Source organism: Muntiacus reevesi, chromosome 1 (genome assembly GCF_963930625.1).
Source record: "Muntiacus reevesi chromosome 1, mMunRee1.1, whole genome shotgun sequence".
NCBI lineage: Eukaryota > Metazoa > Chordata > Mammalia > Artiodactyla > Cervidae > Muntiacus > Muntiacus reevesi.
Genome location: NC_089249.1, coordinates 43,759,783 through 43,786,222, shown reverse-complemented (window position 1 = coordinate 43,786,222; position 26,440 = coordinate 43,759,783). Strand labels below are relative to the sequence as shown.

Sequence of the window (26,440 nt, the reverse complement as noted above, 5' to 3'; positions counted from 1 at the left end):
AACACAAAGAACAAATATTAAAAGCAGCAAGGGAGAAACAACAAATAACATACAAGTGGATTCCCATAAGGATAACAGCTGATCTTCCAATGGAAACTCTTCAGGCCAGAAGGGAATGGCAGGAAATACTTAAAGTAATGAAAGAGAATAACTTACAACCCAGATTACTGTACCCAGCAAGGATCTTATTCATATATAAAGGAGAATTCAAAAGCTTTACAGACAAGCAAAAGCTGAGAGAATTCAGCACCACCAAGCCAGCTCTTCAACAAATGCTAAAGGATCTTCTCTAAACAGGAAACACAGAAAGGTTGTATGAACGTGAACCCAAAACAACAAAGCAAATGGCAATGGGACGATTCTTATCAATAATCACCTTAAATGTAAATGGGTTGAATGACCAACCAAAAGACAAAGACTGGCTGAATGGATACAAAAGCAAGACCCCTAAATAGGTTGTCTACAAGAGACCCACCTCAAAACAAGGGACACATACAGGCTGAAAGTGAAGGGCTGGAAAGAAAAATTTCACTCAAACGGAGACCAAAAGAAAGCAGGAGTCGCAATACTCATATCAGATAAAATAGACTTTAAAATAAAAGCTGTGAAAAGAGACAAAGAAGGACACTACATAATGATCAAAGGATTAATCCAAGAAGAAGATATAGCAATTATAAATATATATGCACCCAACATAGGAGCACCGCAATATGTAAGGCAAATGCTAACAAGAATGAAAGGGGAAATTAACAATAACACAATAATAGTGGGAGACATTTTTAATACCCCACTCACACCTATGGATAGATCAACTAAACAGAAAATTAACAAGGAAACACAAACTTTACATGATGCAATTGTCCAGCTAGACCTAATTGATATCTATAGGACATTTCACCCCAAAACAATCAATTTCACCTTTTTCTCAAGTGCACACGGAACCTTTTCCAGAATAGATCACATCCTGGGTCATAAATCTAGCCTTGTAAATTAAAAAAAAATTGAAATCGTTCCAGTAATCTTTTCTGACCACAATGCAGTAAGATTAAATCTCAATTACAGGAAAAAAAAAAACTATTAAAAATTCCAATATATGGTAGCTAAATAACACACTTCTGAATAACTAACAAATCATAGAAGAAATAAAAAAAAGAAATAGAAATATGCATAGAAATGAATGAAAATGAAAACACAACAATCCAAAACCTATGGAACACTGTAAAAGCAGTGCTAAGGGGAAGGTTCATAGCATTACAGGCTTACCTCAAGAAACAAGAAAAAAGTCAAATAAATAACCTAATTCTACACCTAAAGCAACTAGAGAAGGAAGAAGTGAAGAATCCCAGGGTTAGTAGAAGGAAAGAAATCTTAAAAATTAGGGCAGAAATAAATGCAAAAGAAACTAAAGAGACCATAGCAAAAATCAGCAAAGCTAAAAGCTGGTTTTTTGAAAAAGGTAAATAAAATTGACCAAGCATTAGCCAGACTCATCAAGAAACCAAGGGAGAAGAAGCAAATCAACAAAATTAGAAATGAAAATGGAGAGATCACAACAGACAACACTGAAATACAAAGGATCATAAGAGACTACTACAAGCAGCTATCTGCCAATAAAATGAACAACTTGGAAGAAATGGACAAATTCTTAGAAAAGTATAACTTTCCAAACCTGAACCAAGAAGAAATAGAAGATCTTAACAGACCCATCACAAGCATGGAAATAAAAACTGTAATCAGAAATCTTCCAGCAAACAAAAACCCAGGATCAGATGGCTTCACAGCTGAATTCTACCAAAAATTTAGAGAAGAGCTAACACCTATCTTACTCAAACTCTTCCAGAAAATTGCAGAAGAAGGCAAACTTCCAAACTCATCCTATGAAGCCACCAACACCCTAATTCTAAAACCAGACAAAGATTCCACACAAAAAAAGAAATCTACAGGTCAATATCAATGATGAACATAGATGCAAAAATTCTTAACAAAATTCTAGCAAACAGAATCCAACAACATATAAAAAAGATCATATATCATGACCAAGTGGGCTTTACCCCAGCAATGCAAGGATTCTATAATATCCACAAATCAATCAATGTAATACACCACATTAACAAACTGAAAGATAAAAATCATAGGATTATCTCAATAGATGCAGAAAAAGCCTTCAACAAAATTCAGTATCCATTTATGATAAAAACTCTCCAGAAAACAGGCATAGAAGGAACATACCTCAACATAATAAAAGCTATATATGACAAACCCACAGCAAACATTATCCTCAATTGTGAAAAATTTAAAGCATTTCCCTTAAAGTCAGGAACAAGACAAGGGTGTCCACTCTCACCACTACTATTGAACATAGTTTTGGAAGTGCTGGCCACAGAAATCAGAGGAGAAAAAGAAATAAAAGGAATGCAGATAGGAAAAGAATAAGTAAAACTTTAACTGCTTGCAGATGACATGATGCTCTACATAGAAAACCCTAAAGACTCTACCAGAAAATTACTAGAGCTAGTCAATGAATACAGTAAAGTTGCAGGGTATAAAATTAACACATAGAAAGTCCTTGCATTCCTATACACTAATAATGAAAAAACAGAAAGAGAAATTAAGGAAATAATATCATTCATTATTGCAACAAAAAGAATAAAATACTTAGGGGTATATCTACCTAAAGAAATGAAAGACCTATATATAGAAAAATATAAAACACTGATGAAAGTAATCAAAGAGGACACTAATAGATGGAGAAATATACCGTGTTCATGGATTGGAAGAATCAAAAATGTGAAAATGACTATACTACCCAAAGCAATCTATAGATTCAATGCAATCCCTATCAAGCTACCAAGGGTATTTTTCACAAAGCTAGAACAAATAATTTCACAATTTGTATGGAAATACAAAAACGTCGAATAGCCAAAGTAATCTTGAGAAAGAAGAATGGAACTGGAGGAATCAACCTGCCTGACTTCAGGCTCTACTACAAAGCCACAGTCATCAAGACAGTATGGTACTGGCACAAAGACAGAAATATAGATCAATGGAACAGTATGGAAAGCCCAGAGAAAAATCCACATACCTATGGACATCATATTTTTGACAAAGGAGGCAAAGATATACAATGGAAAAAGAGACAACCTCTTTAACAAGTGGTGCTAGGAAAACTGGTCAACCACTTGTAAAAGAATGAAACTAGAACACTTTCTAACATCATACACAAAAATAAATTCAAAATGGATTAAAGATCTAAATGTAAGACCAGAAACTATAAAACTCCTGAGAAGAACATAGGTAAAACACTATCCGACATAAATCACAGCAGGATCCTCTATGACCCACCTCCCAGAATGTTGGAAATAAAAGCAAAAATAAACAAATTGGACCTAATGAAACTTAAAAGATTTTGCACAACAAAGGAAACTATAGGCAAGGTGAAAAGATAGCCTTCAGAATGGGGGAAAATAATAGCAAACGAAGCAACGGACAAAGGATTAATCTCAAAAATATACAAGCAACTCCTGCAGCTCAATCCAGAAAATTAAATGACCCAATCAAAAAATGGGCCAAAGAATTAAACAGACATTTCTCCAAAGAAGACATACAGATGGCTAACAAACACATGAAGAGATGCTCAACATCACTCATTACCAGAGAAATGCAAATCAAAACCACAATGAGGTACCATTACATGCCACTCAGGATGGCTACTATCCAAAAGCCTACCAGCAACAAATGCTGGAGACGGTGTGGAGAAAAGGGAACCCTCTTACACTGTTGGTGGGAATGCAAACTAGTACAGCCACTATGGAGAACAGTGTGGAGATTCCTTAAAAACCTGGAAATAGAACTGCCACATGATCCAGGAATCCCACTCCTGGGCATACACACCAAGGAAACCAGATTTCAAAGAGACATGTGCACCCCAATGTTCATCACAGCACTGTTTATAATAGCCAGGACATGGAAGCAACCTAGATGCCCATCAGCAGACGAACTGATAAGGAAGCTGTGGTATATATACAATGTGGAATATTACTCAGCCATTAAAAAGAATTCATTTGAATCAGTTCTAATGAGATGGATGAAACTAGAGCCCATTATACAGAGTGAAGTAAGCCAGAAAGATAAAGACCAATACAGTATACTAATGCATATATATGGATTTTAATGAGATGGTAATGATAACCCTATATGCAAAACAGAAAAAGAGACACAGATATACAGAACAGACTTTTGGACTCTGTGGGAGAAGGCGAGGGTGGGATGTTCTGAGAGAATAGCACTGAAACAAGTATACTATCAAGGGTGAAACAGATCACCAGCCCAGGTTGGATGCATGGGACAAGTGCTCAGGGTTGGTGCACTGGGAAGACCCAGAGGGATGGGATGGGGAGGGGGGTGGGAGGGGGAGTCAGGATGGGGAACACATGTAAATCCATGGTTGATTCATGTCAATGTATGGAAAAACCACTACAATATTGTAAAATAATTAGCCTCCAAATAATAAAAATAAATGAAAAAAAAAGAAAGAAAAATAAATAAATAAAATGTAGTAACTCCTCTGAATTAGGGACAAGTATCCTTAAATCAAAGAAGACAATGGCAACCCACTCCAGTACTCTTGCCTGGAAAATCCCATGGACGGAAGAGCCTGGTAGGCTGCAGTCCATGGGGTGGCTAAGAGTTGGACACGACTGAGCGACTTCACTTTTACTTTTCACTTTCATGCATTGGAGAAGGAAATGGCAACCCACTCCAGCATTCTTGCCTGGAGAATCCTAGGGTCGGCGGAGCCTGGTGGGCTGCCGTCTATGGGGTCGCACAGAGTCAGACACAACTGAAGCGACTTAGCCGCAGCAGCAGTAGCAGCAGTCTTAAATATGAAATGTTAATGGATTTATTATTTTCTCCATTGTAATAGAAATGACACAGTGAGAGTATAAGGAAAACAAATAAATAATGCCTAGATTTAGCAAACTTACCTAAAAGTAAAACTTAAACATTGAAGTTACTCTTGACAAGGCGTAAATGTTCAGCATTGATGAATGAAATGAAAGCTAGTTAACAGCATGATGTTCATGTCCTTTGCCCCCCGATATCTTTTAAAAAGTGAAATTAATTCTCAGAGGTACTTGCTAAAGGACAGACTAACGGATACACTACATATCCAAAGGCTCCTATATTCTGGAGCTGTGTGATGAGATAAACTGTCTTCAAAATACCCAAGTTTAGAATTTCCTGTTTCAGTGACACCGTGATGAGAAATGTACTTTTGCCACTATTGCTTCACTCTGGGCCTTCACAGGGCAGTCTGTGAAGACCACAGACATTGTTTGATTATCACAGTAACCTGGCCACTCTCGAGAAGAGGCAGGACTCTGGCCTGTAGAAGGTATGTGTTTCCTTCTCCTTCCTAATTCCTCATCTCATTTAGCAGGATTACAAATGCTAATGTGGTTCGACTTAGGGACAATTGCTAAGCAAACAAATTAAAAAGATATTGGTATCTGTATTTGATATTTTGGCATTTTAATTTTGGGAGAAAGTAAGAATAAAATATGAAGTATTTGGAAGATTTCTTAAAATATTCAAATTCTTGCGTGAAGATATTATTCAGGGGAATACATACATGTATAACTGAGTTTGTTAATCAATGCAATTTAAAGTGAAGAATCATGAGCATCAGGACAAGGAACAGTTAACATTGTATTTTGTCATCAATAGACATATAATTAGATATATTATTAAGTATTTAACTCAGCCCTTAAAATAGATTCTTAAAATGGATTCATAGAACTGTTAATGGCTAATAGAATTCTTCACAGATCTAGTTAAAAAAAATCAGAATATGGTATCTACAGTTAAATGATGGATTAATTCAATTATATACACTCAAACACTTTATAAAAACTTGATCATAATATTGAAAAAAGATAAATCACACTAACAGAAATTTCTGTCTTATAAATTATATTGCCTGATATGAATAATACCATGGCAATTGTATTAAAATAAGAAATAAAATTAAAGTCAAATTTAATATTAGGTGTTTTACATGCTTTATATCATACACATTTATATTCTCATTTTGGATTAGTAAACTCATTTGCTAAATACTAAATAATTTCTGAAGGTCATACATTGTAAATTTCAAAGCCATAATTAATTGTAGATTGCACTGATGACAGAATCCATTGATTGAATTATTAAGGCAATTATTATTATAATTGCTGACACTATTAAAGTTACCCTCATTGACTTAACAGCCTCAGGATCTTCCTGGAAGTTTGTACCAACATTGTTCTTCCATAAATGATGTATGCTTTTTCTTATCATTTTATGATATCATATTTTAGCAATTGTCAGTTGTCAATTACTCATGTAAAACAAGGGTTTATTTAAAGACATTTTAACATTGCTTTGCCTTTATATGATAAAAAGTTTTGGAGAATTTAATATGTCATGTACCATTTTTAACATGTAAAATATTTATTTGATTTTTTAATGATTTCTTAGAGCTCAACAATCACTCAAAATAGGATTATTTGATAGCATCATTCCCTTTTCATAAATGGATGTCCCAATTAAAGTAGTTTAGTGCAGAGTGTACCATATATGCCAATACTGCTATTCCCTCACATTTAGAAAGCCGTCTTTAACTTTTAACTTATCTATATAATTGTTGCATTGTTTTTTCCAATATGGACTTTTAATTTGAACAAAGTTATAACAGTTTTAAAGTGTTTCTGTTAAATTTGACTTTCAATTGATCAGGATATTGCTATTCATGAACTTTTTCAGTTATCTAATAATTTTCATTGTTCCAATAAATAAGTAACATTATGCCAAATAGAGATATTATTTTTTTAATATTTATTTGTTCTTAACAGATTGATGATTGGTTTACAATATTGGTTTGATTTCTGTCATACATAAGCATGAATTAACCATGGGTGTGCATATGTCCCTTCCTTTTTGAATCTCCCTCTCACCTCCCGCCCATTCCCACCACTCTTGGTTATTAAACACCAAATACTATTTTTAAAACTACTTACGCTATCCTGAAACAGCTGTCTATGGTCTACTGAAATGAGAACCAAACTTGAATTTGCTCAGCTGCTAAATGAGTGCTCTTAACTGATCTCACACATCACCCAGTTTAACCCTTCAAGGCTTCTTGTGATTTTATACCCCATTTATTAACTACTTATGTAAAGTTTCCATAGAGAACTATCCTTGACATTAAACAGCCACAGAGATGAAGAACCAAAAGGAAAACTACTCAGAACCTAACCTGGTTAAGGACACCAGGAGACAGAAAATGAGAGGTAAGATGGTAAAAAGATCAATTTTAGCAGCTGAGCAGGAGAAAACCTACGTGGAATTGAACTTTCAAAATGCCTTTCATTATGTCAATGGAATGACAAGCACTACCACTGCAAGTGTAACGCATTTACCTGCTTACATGATTTTATTAATGAGGCTTAAAGCTGGAGTTTGAAACACAGCATTCTAATATGACACATGTGCTGTGCTCTGCTTAGTCGCTCAGTTGTGTCCCATTCTTTGTAACCCAATGGAATGTAGCCCGCCAGGCTCCTCTGTCTGTGGGGATTCTCCAGGTATGAATACTGGAGAAGGTTGCCATGCCCTCCTCCAGGACTACCTACCCAGGCATTACTGTAATTTGGAGTCTTTGATCCAGAAATTGTGAAGCCTTATATTCGCTGAAAAAGGAATGGCATATTCTGGGAGGAGGATTGTAATATTGTTTTGGGGTCCAAGTTGATGTCTTTGAATTCTCATGGATGTGGGATCTTTTGTTCTTCTAAAATAACTGTCTCCATCACTCCCTTCTCAGTGTTTCCTTTTCTCTCCCTGTAGATTCACCATCAGCTCGAGAGAAGCTCATTGCTGTGATCCTGGGAATCATCTGTTTTGTCTTAATGTATACTATAGTGAGAGTGACAACTTTTATGCCATGTAAGTCAAGTTTTGAAAGATTATGATTGAACCTTTCATTTTAATGATCGTCAGTGCCTCTAAAATTTCATATTATTATGGAATAGAACTCTTATTTTAATGTGTGCATTTAGCCTAAGTATTGAAGGATTATTCTGAGATTGTGCAAAATATAAATTACAGAATGATTGTAGGGAAAATTAAATATATACACAGATATTTTCTGATTTCATAACTCATAGATATAGTTTAGGAAACTTAAACGCCTTATTGAGAAAAACAAATTAATTCTTGAGATTGCTTGAACCAAGTATTGCAAGAGGTGGTGGAGTCTCTTCTCTAAGGTTTTTGAAATATACACACCCCAGGACAGAGGAGCCTGGTGGGCTGCCATCTATGGGAGAGTCGGACACAACTGACTCGACTTAGCAGCAGCTGCAGCAATCTTCATTACCTCATTAATTATTCTTAAAGCAATTTTTTCCAGATCATCCTAAATCCTAAAAACACCATGTTTAAACTAAAAGCTATAATTATTATGATTTATCTAAGTAAAGTCGCTCAGTCTTGTCTGACTCTTTGCGACCCCATGGACTATAGCCTACCAGGCTCCTCTGTCCATGGGATTTTCCAGGCAAGAGAACTGGAGTGGGTTAACATTTCCTTCTCCAGGGGATCTTCCCGACACAGGGGTCAAACCCGGGTCTCCTGCATTGCAGACAGATGCTTTACCATCTGAGCCACCAGGAAGCCCCAATTAACTTATTTAACTCAAGTTAATATTTTTAAAGATTACTTCCATTTTTTTCCTAGGTAACCAAATATCAGAACAGAATAAGTCCTCTCCAGTAACAAATCTCCAGAAAGGTACATAATGATTTCAAACTTCTAATATAAATATAGTTTGTATTTTGTCTCTCATTTAGAAATAGATTTTGGGGTAGAACATAAATTATAAATATTCTTAAATATTCATCATAAGAGAGATAGAAGTAGATTTTAGGGTAGAACATACATTATAAATATTCCTAAATATTTATCATAAGAGAGAAATAGATTTTGGGGTAGAGCATAAATTATAAATATTCCTAAATATTCATCATAAGAGAGGTTTTCTCCCTATGCAACAATATGATCACCATATCCATTATAGGCAATTGACTCTAATTTTATCTTGCTATGAGACATAAAAAATATTGTTGTTATAAAACAGAGGTTTTTAGTATCTTATCTAAGAAACCATTGCCTAATACAGGGTCATAACTTTCACCTATGTTATCCAAAGCAATGTTTTTACTTCTTCATGTTTGTGCTTCATCCATTTTCAGTTAATTTTAACATGTGACATAAGGGAAATATGATATCTTAGGCTAGTGAAAATAAGAAAAGATTTAGTGGTAGAAGATAAATTACAAAATCGGGCAACAAAGTTGCCTAAATAATGATTAAGGGAGAGTGTTTCTCCCTATGCAACAATATGATCACCATATCCATTGTTGGCAATTGACTCCAATTTTTGCCTGCTGTAATATGGTAAAATACAAATAATTTTGCTACTCTAAAATAAAAGCTTCATTTCTTGATTTTTAGGACTTGTAAAGAGAAGATATTTTTATATGTTTGCTTTATATAGAGACATAAACTGGGGTATGAGAGACTGACGCTGTGAAAGTATGGGTGAGATTTGCTTTATATGTACCAGCCTTGAGGGCATACAGCTGTGTTATATATATACATACATGTTTATATCTATGCATACATGTAAGTTAATTTTTGTTTTTTAAAATTCAAATTGCCTTTGAATAGTAATTCATAATCTTTCTCCAGAATTTCATTGTGGTTGTTGTCCAAAAGAGTGGTTTACATATTCCAACAATTGCTATTCTATTAGTTTGGGAAAAGAAACATTGAATGGGAGTTTGATGTCCTGCTCTACTAAGAATTCTACTCTGCTTTACATAGATAATGAAGAGGAAATGGTAAGATATTAAGCATTTCAAACACTTTATTAAAGGCTTGATTCAGCCAATATTATATTTGTTAGAATTCACTTGTGTTTTTGTACATATTTGTAGTTGGCTTATTTTAAGATCTCTTAATATTCCATTAAACAATGGAATATGACTTTATGATACTTTACTTTCATTTTTAAACCATTAATGCACGTTTGGTGATTTCCAGTTCTTCTGCTCCTTGTTAGCAGGTGTTCTGATGGGTCACCTTGTAAGGCTCACCTGGTGTTGCCCACAGGATTCTCTCAACACAGGAGAAAAGGCTGACCTGTGCCACCTCCTACAGTTAGGTTAGGCACTGGGTGTTGGGAAGTTAGAGGCCCAGGTCACTTTCATTTGATGGTGGGGAGGATACAGTTCAGTTCAGTCACTCAGTCGAGTCCGACTCTTTGCGACCTCATGAACTGCAGCACGCCAGGCCTCCCTGTCCATCACCAACTCCCGGAGTTTACTCAAACTCATGCCCATCGAGTTGGTGATGCCATCCAGCCACCTCATCCTCTGTCATCCCCTATACAGTCAGTTCAGCTCAGTCACTCAGTCGTGTCCGACTCTTTGTGACCCCATGAATCACGGCACACCAGGCCTCCCTGTCCATCACCAACCCCCAGAATTTACTCAAACTCATGCCCATCGAGTTGGTGATGCCATCCAGCCATCTCATCCTCTGTTGTCTCCTTCTCCTCCTGACCTGTCCCTCCCAGCATCAGGGTCTTTTCCAATGAGTCAACTCTTCTCATGAGGTGGCCAAAGTATGGGAGTTTCAGCTTCAACATCAGTCCTTCCAATGAACACCCAGGACTGATCTCCTCTAGGATGGACTGGTTGGATCTCCTTGCAGTCCAAGGGATTCTCAAGAGTCTTGTCCAACACCACATTTCAAAAGCATCAATTCTTTGGCACTCAGCTTTCTTCACAGTCCAACTCTCACATCCATACATGACCACTGGAAAAACCATAGCCTTGACTAGACAGACCTTTGTTGGCAAAATAATGTCTCTGCTTTTTAATATGCTATCTAGGTTGGTCATAACTTTCCTTCCAAGGGGTAAGCGTCTTTTAATTTCATGGCTGCAATCACCATCTGCAGTGATTGTGGAGTCCAGAAAAATAAAGTCTGACACTATTTCCCCATCTGTTTTCCATGATGTGACGGGACCAGATGCCATGATCTTAGTTTTCTGAATGTTGAGCCTTAAGCCAACTTTTTCACTCTCCTCTTTCACTTTCATCAAGTCCCCTATACAAGATGCCCGTAATTATTGTTCCCACACCTCCCACCTTGTTCTCTCATCATGGAGAAGTGATTAGAGATTACAGAGGATTAGGGCTACTGGATAGTCTCAAACCTCTTCACTTTTCTCTTCCCACATGCAGGGTTCTGCTTTCTTGTGTCTTTCATTAGTCTCCGTGTCTACAGTTGAACTGAGCAGGGAGTAACAGAGAGAAATGATTCTCTGACCCCTTGTCTCGTCCACTGGATTCCACAGAAATAGATTGCTTTGGGGTTTATCTAGTCAAAGAATGGTGTCAGACTCAGAAAACTAAATCTTGGACTCTCATGTCACTTATTTCCTCAATTTCATTCCCTTAATTTTCTTCTAAAACTGAAATTCTGAGGAATATGTATAATAGTAGAGAAATGCAATGAAATACAGTATCCAGAAAAAAGAACGTCACAAAATCTTAAAACTTATTTAAAACCTTGCTATGTTAGTTTTGACATGAGTAAATTACATGAATTACATGAATTCACATGAAAAATTACATGAATCAGAATTTTCCTTACTGCACATATTCTATTCAATTACTCCACGTTCTTATCCCTCTGGCTTAATGTTAGATACTAGTCACAGCTGTCAATATCCCCAAGTTGATATACTAAGTGTGTTCTTTTGTGGGATATGTAAAACTAATTCATGTCTTTGTAAATACTCCCTTTATTAAATGGTCCTCAAAAAAAAAGAAGAATTTTCCTTATTAACATTAGAAAACTGTGAAACTGATAAGTATAAATGTTTGAATTAATTTTGAATCAAAAGTACAGACGGTTAATATTTATTACAATATTAAAAATTCCAACTTACAACTTTTATGATTTTAGTATTACACTTGGAATTTAACATGCTCATTCTATTCAAAGAACTAAGTTCAGTTCAGTTCAGTCGCTCAGTCAAGTCCAACTCTGAGACCCCATGAACTGCAGCATGCCAGGCTTCCCTATCCATCACCAGCTCCTGGAGCTTGCTCATTCTCACGTCGATTGAGTTTGCCATCCAACCATCTAATCCCTTGTCATCCTTTTCTCCTGACTTCAATCTTTCCCAGCCAATGAGTCTTTGCCATTGAATCATTTCTTCACAGCAAGTGACCAAAGTATTGGAGTTTCAACTTCAGCATCAGTCTTTCCAATGAATATTCAGGACTGATTTCCTTTAAGCTTGACTGGTTTGATCTCCTTGTAGTCCAAGGGACTCTCAAGAGTCTTCTCCAACACCACAGATCAAAAGCATCAGTTCTTCAGCACTCAGCTTTCCTTATGGCTCAACTCTCACATCCATATATGACTACTGGAAAAATCATAGTTTTGGCTAGACGGACCTTTGTCGGCAATGTCTCTGCTTTTAATATGCTGTCTAGGTTAGTCATAGCTTTTCTTCCAAGGAGCAAGTGTTAATTTCAGGGCTGCAGTCACCATCTGCAGTGATTTTGGAGCCAAAGAAAATAAGGTCTGTAACTGTTTCCATTGTTTCCCCATCTATTTACCATAAAGTGATAGGCCCAGATGCCATGATCTTAGTTTTTCAAATGTTGAGTTTCAAGACAGCTTTTTCACTCTTGTTTCACTTTCATCAAGAGGCTATTCAGTTCCTCTTAGCTTTCTGCCATAAGCGGGGGAAGGGGGGGTGTCATCTGCATATCTGAGGTTATTGAGATTTCTCCCGGCAATCTTGATTCCAGCTTGTGCTTCATTCAGCTTGCCATTTCATATGATGGACTCTGCATATAAGTTAAATAAGCAGGGTGACAGTATACAGATTTGACATACTCCTTTCCTTATTTGGAACCAGTTTGTTGTTCCATATCTGATTCTAACTGTTGCTTCTTGGCCTGCTTACGGATTTCTCAGGAGAGAGGTAAGGCAGGTAAGAAATACCAATTTCTCTGATATTCCAATCTCTTTAAGAATTTTCCACAGTTATGATACACACAGTCCAGACTTTGGTGTACTCACCTTTTATGTATTATAGTGTTAGATGTAAAATCTAAGATACTCATTTTGCTCAAAGAACTAAAGATCCTTTGAAAGAATTCATCCTTTGACTTGCATTTTAAAAATTAATAAAAATTTTTCATAATGATATTTAACTGAAAATTCTTTATTTGGGGCTAGAAATTTCTGATGTCCCTATCAATTATGTCGTGGATTCCAGTCTTTCGTAAAGGTCGTGGTCAACCATGGATATGGCAAAACGGTTCCATTTTCCAACTAAAGTAAGTTTTTAAAATGAATGCTGTATAGAAGTGGAAAAATAAAGAAATATTAATAATATGAATACATTTGTTTTCATTGAATTATAGAAAGCTGAAGATGTTGAAAGTTAACAAAATGTTGATATAAATGTTCAAAAATGGGCTACTCTGTAGCCCACTTTCCTAATAACAAACACTTACTGAAATTTTATTAAAACCATCATTACCCATTTTCGATATCCTTATATGCAAAACAGAAAAAGAGACACAGATGTACAGAACAGACTTTTGGACTCTGTGGGAGAAGGCGAGGGTGGGGTGTTTCAAGAGAACAACATGTATATTATCTATGGTGAAACAGATCACCAGCCCAGGTGGGATGCATGAGACAAGTGTTCGGGCCTGGTGCACTGGGAAGACCCAGAGGAATCAGGTGGAGACGGAGGTGGGAGGGGGGATCGGGATGGGGAATACATGTAACTCCATGGCTGATTCATGTCAGTGTAAGACAAAACCCACTGCAATGTTGTGAAGTAATTAGCCTCCAACTAATAAAAATAATTTTAAAAAAAAACATCATTACCCATTTTCATTATATCTTTTATTACAGTTACATGAAATACTATCGCTTCATGTGTTGTCTTCATAGAATATAACAGAATTATGCTTTTTTTTTTATAACAGGATAACAGACTATTCACCTGATGAACATAAGTGTGCTGTACTATTCTCAGGGGGCATAAAAGCAGAAGACTGTCAGACTCCAAATGCATATAATTGCAAGCATAAGCTTGAGAATTAAAAAGTGAGTTTGGATGCTGTTGTTTAACTTTATCTTTTATGAAAAGGAAATATTGTTATGATTACATAAATTTTGAAATGAATTATTTGTTTTAATAATGTTTTCAAAAACCATTGAAAGTAAACTTTGAAATTCTGCAAATTCCTTCAATAAAAATTCCTTCAATAAAAATTCAAAATAGACATTAAAATAAAGGTTCAAAATAAAATTAAAAAATTAAAATTCAAAATAAAAATTCAAAAAATTTCCTTCAATAAAAAATAAATTAATTTTAAAAACACTGTTGAAATATAATATGCACACCAAAAAGTATAGATATCACTCCTTTTGTGTCTGGACTTTTTTACTCAACAATATGTTTATGGCTTTCAAACTTTCTAAAATGTCACTTTTTCTGAGTCTGTTTACATGAAATATCAAAAAATTTGATATTTGAGAACAAGGACCAAAAGTAGCAATTACCAAAAGCTATGGGGAGATGAGAAAGGAAATGACTGCTACTTGATCAGTGATAAATACTTTCTAGATATTGATAGTGGTGATGGTTGTGAACATATTTAAAATCACTGATTTATATAGTTTAAATAGATGGATTTTATGGTGTGTAAATTGTACCTCAATAAATCTCTTTAAAATAAAAACTTCTTGGGACTGCATTTTATATTTAAAATAATTTATAAAGAGAGACATCTTTAAAATATTGGCTGTTCCATTCAATATGCTTTATCCTTTCATGACTTAGGTTTTCTTTAAATTTTCCCTGTCAGATTTTGTGTTTCTCTATTTTGAAATGTTAAAATACATGGGTGTTTCATAGTCATGATTTTGTAAGACACTCTTATTTTAAAAATTTTAGTAATTTTTTAGTGCAGTAAAGAGTAATATATTGGAGTTTACATGTTGGTCTTATAGTCAGTAATTTCTCTGACTATTTGTATAGAGTCCACCATCTCAAATATTTATTCTTATGGATTTTATATGAGATAAGTATATATATAATAGTTGTTTATGTCTTTTTTCCAGGTGAAATTATTTTTTTTCTTGACTTATGTTCATAGGCTACAATTTAATTTCCAAAGTTGAATAGAAGGTACAGTGAAGATTCTGAATCTATCTCTTCTTAGTCAAAGAAGAGATTTCAATAGTTCATCATTAAATATGAGATTTATCTTAAGGTTTTTTTCATCATATGTTTCTCATGTGAAACCATAATATTCTCATTTTTCAAACTAATTTTATAATCAATTGAAGTTGATGTTACATTTGCATGTTTTTCCATCAGGTGGAATGGTAAATGTTTTCTTTGTGTAACAATTATGAAGTAAATTACCTTTATTTCTTCCATTAAACCAATATTAAACCAATCTTGCACTTCTGAAATAAAATCACAGTGATCATCTGTGTTGCCCATTATCTTAAAAAATCAATGCATATGCTATATCTAGATTAAGCTATTTTTCTTCATCTACATTCACAAAGAGCTTTAACTGAGTTTTCAGTTATGTTACCTACTTGACAGGTTGTTACGAAAGCTATTATTAGGAAGTATTTCTCTTTTTCTTTTACCTGAAACTTTGTGAAAGAGCACTGCTACATTTTTAAGTGTTATTATTCACTACCAATGCCATCTGAGCATCTAGAACTATTTTGTAGAAAGGTTTATATAATGAACTTAATGTTTTACAATATATGTTAGGTTTACTCAGGTTTCTATTTGCTGTGCTTTATTTTGGTGATTTGGATTTTAGGATTTTTCTATTTTATATGGACACTAAAATGTATTTGTAATATTGCTTTTTAACTGTTTAGTATCTGTAAAAACTATACATTATCCCTTTATTTAGTATACATGTAAAAGATTTTATTCCTCTTTAAAAAAAAAAAAAAGTATTTTTGCCTCACCTCATGGATTTTGGGTCTTACTTCCCCAAACAGGTATTGAACTTGGGCCATCAGCAGCGAGTGCATGGAGTCCTTACCACTGAACCACCTGGAAATTACCCCTGTTCAATTTTTTCAGCAGTCTTTTATCCATTTTATTAAATATATTCAATAAGAATACATTTGGTCTTGTTGTTTCTCCATATTGCAATTCTGTCCTTTGTCTTGATTTTGCACTAATTATTGCTTTCTTCCTTCTACTTCATTTGGTTTTAATTTCACCTAATTTTACCTTTTTCATATTTAATTTCTTGTGACACAAGCTTGGATTTCTACTTTGTTTTGTTTTATTTCATTTGTTAAGTAAGCATATAAGGCAGTCAATACTTCACAAGACAGACATTTGGTTTTATATTTATCTTGTAATTCTTATAAAATTTTTGAACATTCATTCATATTCTCACCTGGAGAATCCCCACGGACAGAGGAGCCTGGCCGGCTACAGTCCATGGGGTCACGAAGAGTCAGACATGACTGAACAACTAAGCACAGCACCCACCTTCCAAGAGCCCAGTTGTCAACTTGCCTAAGGGTAATGCAGTGACACCACTACTATATGCTATGTGAATATGCTTGGAAATATGATTTATAGTGTATTTTTCAAGTTTTCTGTTTGCTCTTAGTTTCATTGATCTTTTATATTGCTTTTCTGTCTCTATTTATTTCCCCTTCAATCTTTGTTATTTCCTTCCATCGATTAAATTTGGTTCTTTTTCTTCTTTTTGAGGTTTTGTGGAGAGGAAGATCAAGTTGTTCATTTGATCTCTTTGTTTCTACTTAATGTTGGTGCTTCTTTGCACATTCATTGTGCAAAATCTTTTAAGTTTATCTAGGTCCCATTTGTATATTTGTTTTTATTTCCATTACTCTGCAAGGTGGGTCTTGCTGTGATTTATGTCAGAGGGTGTTATGCCTCTGTTTTCCTCTAAGAGTTTTAATAGTTTCTGGTGTTAAATTTAGATCTTAAATCCATTTTGAGTTTATCTTTGTTTATGGTGTTAGAAAGTGTTCTAGTTTCATTCTTTAGCATATGGTTGACCGGTTTTCCCAGCATTTGAATCAGTCCTAATGAGGTGGATGAAACTGCGCCTGTTATACAGAGGGAACTAAATCAGAAAGAGAACCATCATTACACTATGTTAATGCATATATACGGACTTTAGAGAGAAGGTAACAACGATCCTATATGCAAGGCAACAAAAGAGACACAGATATAAAGAACGGACTTTTGGAGTATGTGGGAGAAGGCGAGGGTGGGATGATTTGAGAGAATAGGATTGAAACATGTATATTACCATATATAAAATAGATGACCAGTGCAAGATGGATGTATGAAGCAGGACACTCGGAGCTGGTGCTCTGGGACAACCCAGAGGGGTGGGGCAGGAAGGAAGATGGGAAGGGTGGCTCTTGGATGGGGTAACACACGTGCACCCTTGGCTGATTCATGTTGATGTATGAGAAAAATACCACAATATTTTAAAGTAATTATCCTCCAATTAAAATAAATTAATTATTTTTTAAAAAAGACTACTGAAGTGGGCTAACATTTCATATCCCCTAGAGGATCTTCCTGACCCAGGGATCAAACCCTCATCTCCTGCATTGGCAGGCAGTTTCTTTATCATGAGGGCCACCTGGGAAACCTCATTGAAATATCATACACACATTCAAAAATATAGGGATCACCACTTTTGTGTCTCACTTTTTTTGCTCAAGAGTATGTTTATAGCATTCAGACTTCTAAAAGATTGCATATTGTATGAGCCCATTTCCATGTAATATCAAAAACAGGAGTAGAGGAGAGGAGCCAAGATGGCGGAGCAGTAGGACGGGGAAACCACTTTCTCTCCTAGAAATTCGTCAAAAGAATAACTGAACGCAGAGCAGACTTCACAAAACAACTTCTGATCGTTAGCTGAGGTCACCAGGCGCCCAGAGAAGCAGCCCATTGTCTTCTAAAGGAGGGCTGTATAGTTGGAGAGGTCCTGAGACTACAGGAAGAATAAAACTGAAATCCAGAGGCAGGAGACTTAAGCCCAAAACCTGAGAACACCAGAAAACTCCTGACTGCATGGATCTTTAAGTAGTAAGTGACCGTCCAAAAGCCTCCATACCTACACTGAAACCAACCACCACCCAAGAGCCAATAAGTTTTAGAGCACGACATACCACGCAGATTCTCCAGCAACGCAGGAACATAGCCCTGAACGTCAACATACAGACTGCTCAAGGTCACACCTAACACATAGACCCATCTCAAAACTCATTACTGGGCGCTCCATTGCTCTCCAAAGAGAAGAAATCAAGATCCACGCACCAGAACACCGACGCAAGCTTCGCTAACCAGGAACCACAGACCTCCAGAATACAGAAAGCCCACTCCAGACACAGCAATCTAAACAAGATGAAAAGGCAAAGAAATACCCAACAGGTAAAGGAACATGAAAAAAGCCCACCAAGTCAAACAAAAGAGGAGGAGATAGGGAATCTACCTGAAAAAGAATTTAGAATAATGATAATAAAAATGATCCAAAATCTTGAAAGTAAAATGGAGTCACAGATAAATAGCCTGGAGACAAGGATTGAGAAGATGCAAGAAATGTTTAATAAAGACCTAGAAGAAATAAAAAAGCGTCAATTAAAAATGAATAATGCAATGAATGAGATCAAAAACACTCTGGAGGGAACCAAGAGTAGAATAACGGAGACAGAAGATAGGATAAGTGAGGTAGAAGATAGAATGGTGGAAATAAATGAAGCAGAGAGGAAAAAAGAAAAAAGGATCAAAAGAAACGAGGACAACCTCAGGGACCTCTGGGACAATGTGAAACGCCCCAATATTCGAATCATAGGAGTCCCAGAAGAAGAAGACAAAAAGAAAGGCCATGAGAAAATACTCGAGGAGATAACAGCTGAAAACTTCCCTAAAATGGGGAAGGAAATAGCCACCCAAGTCCAAGAAACCCAGAGAGTCCCAAACAGGATAAACCCAAGGCGAAACACACCAAGGCACATATTAATCAAATTAACAAAGATCAAACACAAAGAACAAATACTAAAAGCAGCAAGGGAGAAACAACAAATAACACACAAAGGGATTCCTATAAGGATAACAGCTGATCTATCAATAGAAACCCTCCAGGCCAGAAGGGAATGGCAGGACATAATGAAAGAGAATAACCTACAACCTAGATTACTGCACCCAGCAAGGATCTCATTCAGATATGAAGGAGAATTCAAAAGCTTTACAGACAAGCAAAAGCTGAGAGAATTCAGCACCACCAAACTAGCTCTTCAACAAATGCTAAAGGATCTTCTCTAGACAGGAAATGCAGAAAGGTTGTATAAACGTGAACCCAAAACAACAAAGTAAATGGCAACGGGTCCACACCTATCAATAATTACCTTAAATGTAAATGGGTTGAATGCCCCAACCGAAAGACAAAGATTGGCTGAATGGATACAAAAACAAGACCCCTATATATGCTGTCTACAAGAAACCCACCTCAAAACCAGAGACACATACAGACTAAAAGTGAAGGGCTGGAAAAAATATTTCACGCAAACGGAGACCAAAAGAAAGCAGGAGTCGCAATACTCATATCAGATAAAATAGACTTTCAAATAAAGGATGTGAAAAGAGACAAAGAAGGACACTACATAATGATCAAAGGATCAATCCAAGAAGAAGATATAACAATTATAAATATATATGCACCCAACATAGGAGCACCGCAATATGTACGGCAAATGCTAACGAGTATGAAAGAGGAAATTAATAGTAACACAATAATAGTGGGAGACTTTAATACCCCACTCACAACTATGGATAGATCAACTAAACAGAAAATCAATAAGGAAACACAAACCTTAAATGATACAATGGACCAGCTAGACCTAATTGATATCTATAGGACATTTCACCCCAAAACAATCAACTTCACCTTTTTCTCAAGTGCACACGGAACCTTCTCCAGAATAGATCACATCCTGGGCCATAAATCTGGACTTGGAAAATTCAAAAAAAAATGAAATCATTCCAGTCATCTTTTCTGACCACAGTGCAGTAAGATTAGATCTCAATTACAGGAAAAAAATTGTTAAAAATTCCAACATATGGAGGCTAAATAACACGCTTCTGAATAACCAACAAATCATAGAAGAAATCAAAAAAAGAAATCAAAATATGTATAGAAACAAATGAAAATGAAAACACAACAACCCAAAACCTATGGGACACTGTAAAAGCAGTGCTAAGGGGAAGGTTCATAGCATTACAGGCTTACATCAAGAAACAAGAAAAAAGCCAGATAAATAACCTAACTCTACACCTAAAGCAATTAGAGAAGGAAGAAATGAAGAACCCCAGGGTTAGCAGAAGGAAAGAAATCTTAAAAATTAGGGCAGAAATAAATGCAAAAGAATCTAAAGAGACCATAGCAAAAATCAACAAAGCTAAAAGCTGGTTTTTTGAAAAAATAAACAAAATTGACAAACCATTAGCAAGACTCATTAAGAAACAAAGAGAGAAGAACCAAATTAGCAAAATAAGAAATGAAAAGGGTGAGATCACAACAGACAACACTGAAATCCAAAGGATCATAAGAGACTACTACCAGCAGCTCTATGCCAATAAAATGGACAACTTGGATGAAATGGACAAATTCTTAGAAAAGTATAACTTTCCAAAACTGAACCAGGACGAAATAGAAGATCTTAACAGAGCCATCACAAGCAAGGAAATCGAAACTGTAATCAAAAATCTTCCAGCAAACAAAAGCCCAGGACCAGATGGCTTCACAGCTGAATTCTACCAAAAATTTAGAGAAGAGCTAACACCTATCTTACTCAAACTCTTCCAGAAAATTGCAGATGAAGGTAAACTTCCAGACACATTCTATGAAGCCACCATCACCCTAATTCCAAAACCAGACAAAGATGCCACAAAAAAAGAAAACTACAGGCCAATATCACTGATGAACATAGATGCAAAAATCCTTAACAAAATTCTAGCAAACAGAATCCAACGACATATTAAAAAAATCATACACCATGACCAAGTGGGCTTTATCCCAGGAATGCAAGGATTCTTTAATATCTGCAAATCAATCAACGTAATACACCACATTAACAAATTGAAAGATAAAAACCATATGATTATCTCAATAGATGCAGAGAAAGCCTTTGACAAAATTCAACATTCATTTATGATTAAAACTCTCCAGAAAGCAGGAATAGAAGGAACATACCTCAACATAATAAAAGCTATATATGACAAACCCACAGCAAGCATCACCCTCAATGGTGAAAAATTGAAAGCATTTCCTCTGAAATCAGGAACAAGACAAGGATGCCCACTCTCACCATTACTATTCAACATAGTGTTGGAAGTTTTGGCCACAGCAATCAGGGCAGAAAAAGACGTAAAAGGAATCCAGATAGGAAAAGAAGAAGTGAAACTCTCGCTGTTTGCAGATGACATGATCCTCTACATAGAAAACCCTAAAGACTCTTCCAGAAAATTACTAGAGCTAATCAATGAATACAGTAAAGTTGCAGGATATAAAATTAACACACAGAAATCCCTTGCATTCCTATATACTAACAATGAAAAAACAGAAAGAGAAATTAAGGAAACAATACCATTCACCATTGCAACAAAAAGAATAAAACACTTAGGAGTATATCTACCTAAAGAAACAAAAGACCTATACATAGAAAACTATAAAACATTGATGAAAGAAATCAAAGAGGACACAAACAGATGGAGAAACATACCGTGTTCATGGATTGGAAGAATCAATATTGTCAAAATGGCTATTCTACCCAAAGCAATCTATAGATTCAATGCAATCCCTATCAAGTTACCAGCAGTATTTTTCACAGAACTAGAACAAATGACTTCACAATTTGTATGGAAATACAAAAAACCTCGAATAGCCAAAGTAATCTTGAGAAAGAAGAATGGAACTGGAGGAATCAACCTGCCTGACTTCAGACTCTACTACAAAGCCACAGTCATCAAGACAGTATGGTACTGGCACGAAGACAGAAATATAGATCAATGGAACAGAATAGAAAGCCCAGAGATAAATCCACAAACCTATGGACACCTTATCTTTGACAAAGGAGGCAAGGATATACAATGGAAAAAAGACAATCTCTTTAGCAAGTGGTGCTGGGAAAACTGGTCAACCATTTGTAAAAGAATGAAACTAGAACACTTTCTAACACCATACACAAAAATAAACTCAAAATGGATTAAAGATCTAAATGTAAGACCAGAAACTATAAAACTCCTAGAGGAGAACATAGGCAAAACACTCTCCAACATAAATCACAGCAAGATGTTCTATGATCCACCTCCCAGAATATTGGAAATAAAAGCAAAAATAAACAAATGGGACCTAATGAAAATTAAAAGCTTTTGCACAACAAAGGAAACTATAAGTAAGGTGAAAAGACAGCCCTCAGATTGGGAGAAAATAATAGCAAATGAGGAAACAGACAAAGGATTAATCTCAAAAATATACAAGCAACACTTGAAGTTCAATTCCAGAAAAATAAATGACCCAATCAAAAAATGGGCCCAAGAACTAAACAGACATTTCTCCAAAGAAGACATACAGATGGCTAACAAACACATGAAGAGATGCTCAACATCACTCATTATCAGAGAAATGCAAATCAAAACCACAGTGAGGTACCATTACACGCCAGTCAGGATGGCTGCTATCCAAAAGTCTACAAGCAATAAATGCTGGAGAGGGTGTGGAGAAAAGGGAACCCTCTTACACTGTTGGTGGGAATGCAAACTAGTACAGCCACTATGGAAAACAGTGTGGAGATTTCTTAAAAAACTGGAAATAGAACTACCATATGACCCAGCAATACCACTTCTGGGCATACACACTGAGAAATCCAGATCTGAAAGAGACACGTGCACCCCAATGTTCATCGCAGCACTGTTTATAATAGCCAGGACATGGAAGCAACCTAGATGCCCATCAGCAGACGAATGGATAAGGAAGCTGTGGTACATATACACCATGGAATATTACTCAGCTGTTAAAAAGAATTCATTTGAATCAGTTCTAATGAGATGGATGAAACTGGAGCCCATTATACAGAGTGAAGTAAGCCAGAAAGATAAAGAACATTACAGTATACTAACAAATATATATGGAATTTAGAAAGATGGTAACGATGGCCCTATATACAGGGCAGGAGAAGAGACTCAGAAGTACAGAACAGACTTTCGAACTCTGTGAGAGAAGGTGAGGGTGGGATGTTTCGAAAGAAGAGCATGTATATTATCTATGGTGAAACAGACCACCAGCTCAGGTGGGATGCATGAGTCAAGTGCTCGGGCCTGGTGGGCTGGGAAGACCCAGAGGAATCGGGTGGAGAGGGAGGTGGGATGGGGGACCGGGATGGGGAATACATGTAACTCTATGGCTATTCATATCAATGTATGACAAAACCCACTGAAAAATTAAAAAAATAAATAAATAAATAAATAAATTAAAAAAAAAAAAACAAAACAGGAGTAGAGAGACCAATAGTAGATTAGTGATTCTAAAGGTTGTGAAGACATGGGAATAGGAAAAGACTGCAAACTGATTAGTGATGAATGCTTTCTAGATTTTGATAGTAGTGATGGCTGTAAACTGTGAATAATTTTAAAATCATGGATTTATATATTTTCAATGGAAAAATTTTATGCTCTGCAAATTACACCTCAATAAATTTTTTTTTAAATAACAGCTTTGGGACTGCATTGAATCTTTAAAATAATTTCTGAAATAATCGTCTTACAATATTGACTCTTCCAGTCAATAACATGCTTTATCCTTCCAACCAATTAGGTTTTCTTTAAATTCTCCCTATTTTATTGATCAATTTTTATTATTTGTTTATTTATGTGACCCTGTTCAGCATGTGGGATCTTGGTTCAGTGACCAGGGATCAAATGCCCAATCCCTGCACTGGGAAGCAGGTAATTCGAAACAGGGGACCACCAGCGAAATCCCCCTATAATATTTTATAGTTTCCATTATTGAAATTTCCATCAAATATGGACATTTCATAGCCATGCTTTTCTAAATAGCAATTTTTTTCTTAAACTTGTAGCAGTTGCTGCTGCTACAAATAGAATTGTGCCCAATGACTTCTCTGAATGTATGTGTTAATTTTATTATTTCAAAAGTTTATTCCTCTGGATTTCTTATATAAATAGATAATGCATCTCTGAATAATCACATTTTATTTCTTCCTTCCAGTGCAATAACTTTTTCTTGTTATTCTTTTCTTTTTTCCTGTTTTTCTTGATTTTGACTAATTTTTACCCAATTGGCTTTTATTTCCAATGTTGAACAGATGGTGCAGTAAAGGTCTTAAAAGTATCCTTCCTATACTGGGGGAAAATATTTCAATATTTCATGCTCAAATAGGAGGTGTTTTTTGGGGTTTTTTCATATACCATTCTAACATGAAAGCAATTCCATATTATTCATAACTTTCCTGTAGGTTTTATATGCAATCAGTCATGTTACTATTTTACTATTTTCCTTTCAATAGAATGAGAAAATTCTTAAATGTTGTTGAAATATCTCTTTCCTTCAATGTTGACCAGTTATACATTCCTGAAAGAAAACAACAAAAATCATTCTGTATTTTCCTCCTTTGAAAAATCACTGCATATATCATATCTAGACTAGATTGGTTTTCTTTATCCATTATCACAGAGTTTGGACTGAATGCATTAATATTGTGTAACTTGACATGTTTTGTTATCAAGGCTCTATGGAAGTCTCTGTTTTATGGTGGAAGACCTTGCATGGTTTTCAGTGTTATTATTCACTACTGTTACCATTAGAGCTCCTAGAATGTTTTGCAGCAAGATTTACACAGTGAACTTAATATATTTAACACATGTTAAGGTTATACAGGTTTATAGTTGTTGTACTACATTTGGTAATTTGCACTTTCTAAACATTCTATTTCATATAGATAGTAAAATGGCTTCGTAATACAGCTTTACTGTCTGTTTAACATTCGTAAAAACCATAATGGTTTTGTCACGTTTCACTTCAGTTCAGTCACTCAGACATGTCCAACTCTTTGCAACCCCATGGACCACAGCATGCCAGGCTTCCCTGTCCATCACCAACTCCCAGAGCTTTGTCAAACTCATGTCCATCGACTCGGTGACACCATCCAACCATCTCATCCTCTGTTGTCCCCTTCTCCCACCTTCAATCTTTCCCAGCATCAGTGTCTTTTCCAGTGAGTCAGTTCCTCCCATCAGGTGGCCAAAGTATTCGAGTTTCAGCTGCAGCATCAGTCCTTCCAATGAATATTCAGGACTGATTTTCCCCAGGATGGACTGGTTTGATCTCCTCCCAGTCCGAGGGACTCTCAAGAGTCTTCTCCAACACCATGGTTCAAAAGCAACAATTCTTCAGTGCTCAGCTTTCTGTATGGTCCAACTCTCCCTACATACATGATTAGTGAAAAACCAAGCTTTGACTAGACAGATCCTTGTCAGCAAAATAATGTCTCTGATTTTAGTATGCTGTCTAGGTTGGTCAAAGCTTTCCTTTCAAGGAGTATGCACCTTTCAATTTCATGGCTGCAGTCAAATCTGCAATGATTTTGGAGTCCAAAAAAATAAAGTCTTTCACTGTTTCCATTGTTTCCCCATCTTTTTGCCATGAAGTGATGGGACTGGATGCCATGATCTTCACTTTTTGAATGGTAAGTTTTAAGCCAGCTTTTTCACTCTCCTATTTCATTTTCATCAAGAGGCTCTTTAGTTCTTCGTTTTCTGCCATACAAGTGGTATCATCTGCATATCTGAGGTTATTGATATTTCTCCAAGCAATTGTGATTCCAGCTTGTGCTTCATCCAGCCCGGTATTTCTCATGATGTCCTCTGCATATAAGTAAAATAAGCAGGATGACTATATACAGCCTTGATGTACTCTTTTCCCAATTAGGAACTAGTCTGTTGTTCCTTGTCCAGTTCTAACTGTTGCTTCTTGACCTGCATACAGATTTCTCAGGAGACAGGCCAGGTGGTCTGGTAGTCCTATCTCTTGAAGAATTTTCCACAGTTTGTTGTGATCCACACAGTCAACGGCTTTGGTGTAGTCAACAAAGCGGAAGAAGGAGCAGAATAACTCCTCTCTGATAGCAAGATTCCAGAAAGGTACATAATGATTTAATTCTCTGATGTAAA

At 35.8% G+C, this 26,440-nt stretch overlaps 2 protein-coding genes across 2 annotated transcripts in view; both read left to right on the top strand.

Annotated features, from left to right (window-relative positions):
- Positions 1 to 5,324: 5,324 nt before the first annotated feature.
- Positions 5,325 to 26,440, top strand: part of LOC136172175 (NKG2-A/NKG2-B type II integral membrane protein-like) — a 72,093-nt gene continuing 50,977 nt past the window's right edge. The window contains exon 1 of the mRNA XM_065941342.1: positions 5,325 to 5,395. The gene's annotated coding sequence lies outside the window, so the exon portion shown is untranslated. The remainder of the gene's footprint in view (positions 5,396 to 26,440) is intronic.
- On the top strand, positions 7,204 to 16,270 carry LOC136172169 (NKG2-A/NKG2-B type II integral membrane protein-like). The gene is made up of 7 exons (XM_065941329.1): positions 7,204 to 7,331; positions 7,888 to 7,986; positions 8,779 to 8,832; positions 9,793 to 9,944; positions 13,372 to 13,472; positions 14,136 to 14,256; positions 16,189 to 16,270. The coding sequence occupies exons 1-6, from the start codon at positions 7,262 to 7,264 to the stop codon at positions 14,251 to 14,253; spliced, it is 594 nt and encodes a 197-aa protein (XP_065797401.1). The 5' UTR covers positions 7,204 to 7,261; the 3' UTR covers positions 14,254 to 14,256; positions 16,189 to 16,270.

Coding starts and splice junctions, on each gene's coding strand:
- LOC136172169 (XM_065941329.1), top strand. CDS start 7,262: ATGAAGAACCAAAAGGAAAACTACTCAGAACCTAACCTGGTTAAGGAC. Junction 7,332..7,887: donor CAGGAGACAGAAAATGAGAG/GTAAGATGGTAA, acceptor CTCTCCCTGTAG/ATTCACCATCAGCTCGAGAG. Junction 9,945..13,371: donor TAGATAATGAAGAGGAAATG/GTAAGATATTAA, acceptor ATTTGGGGCTAG/AAATTTCTGATGTCCCTATC.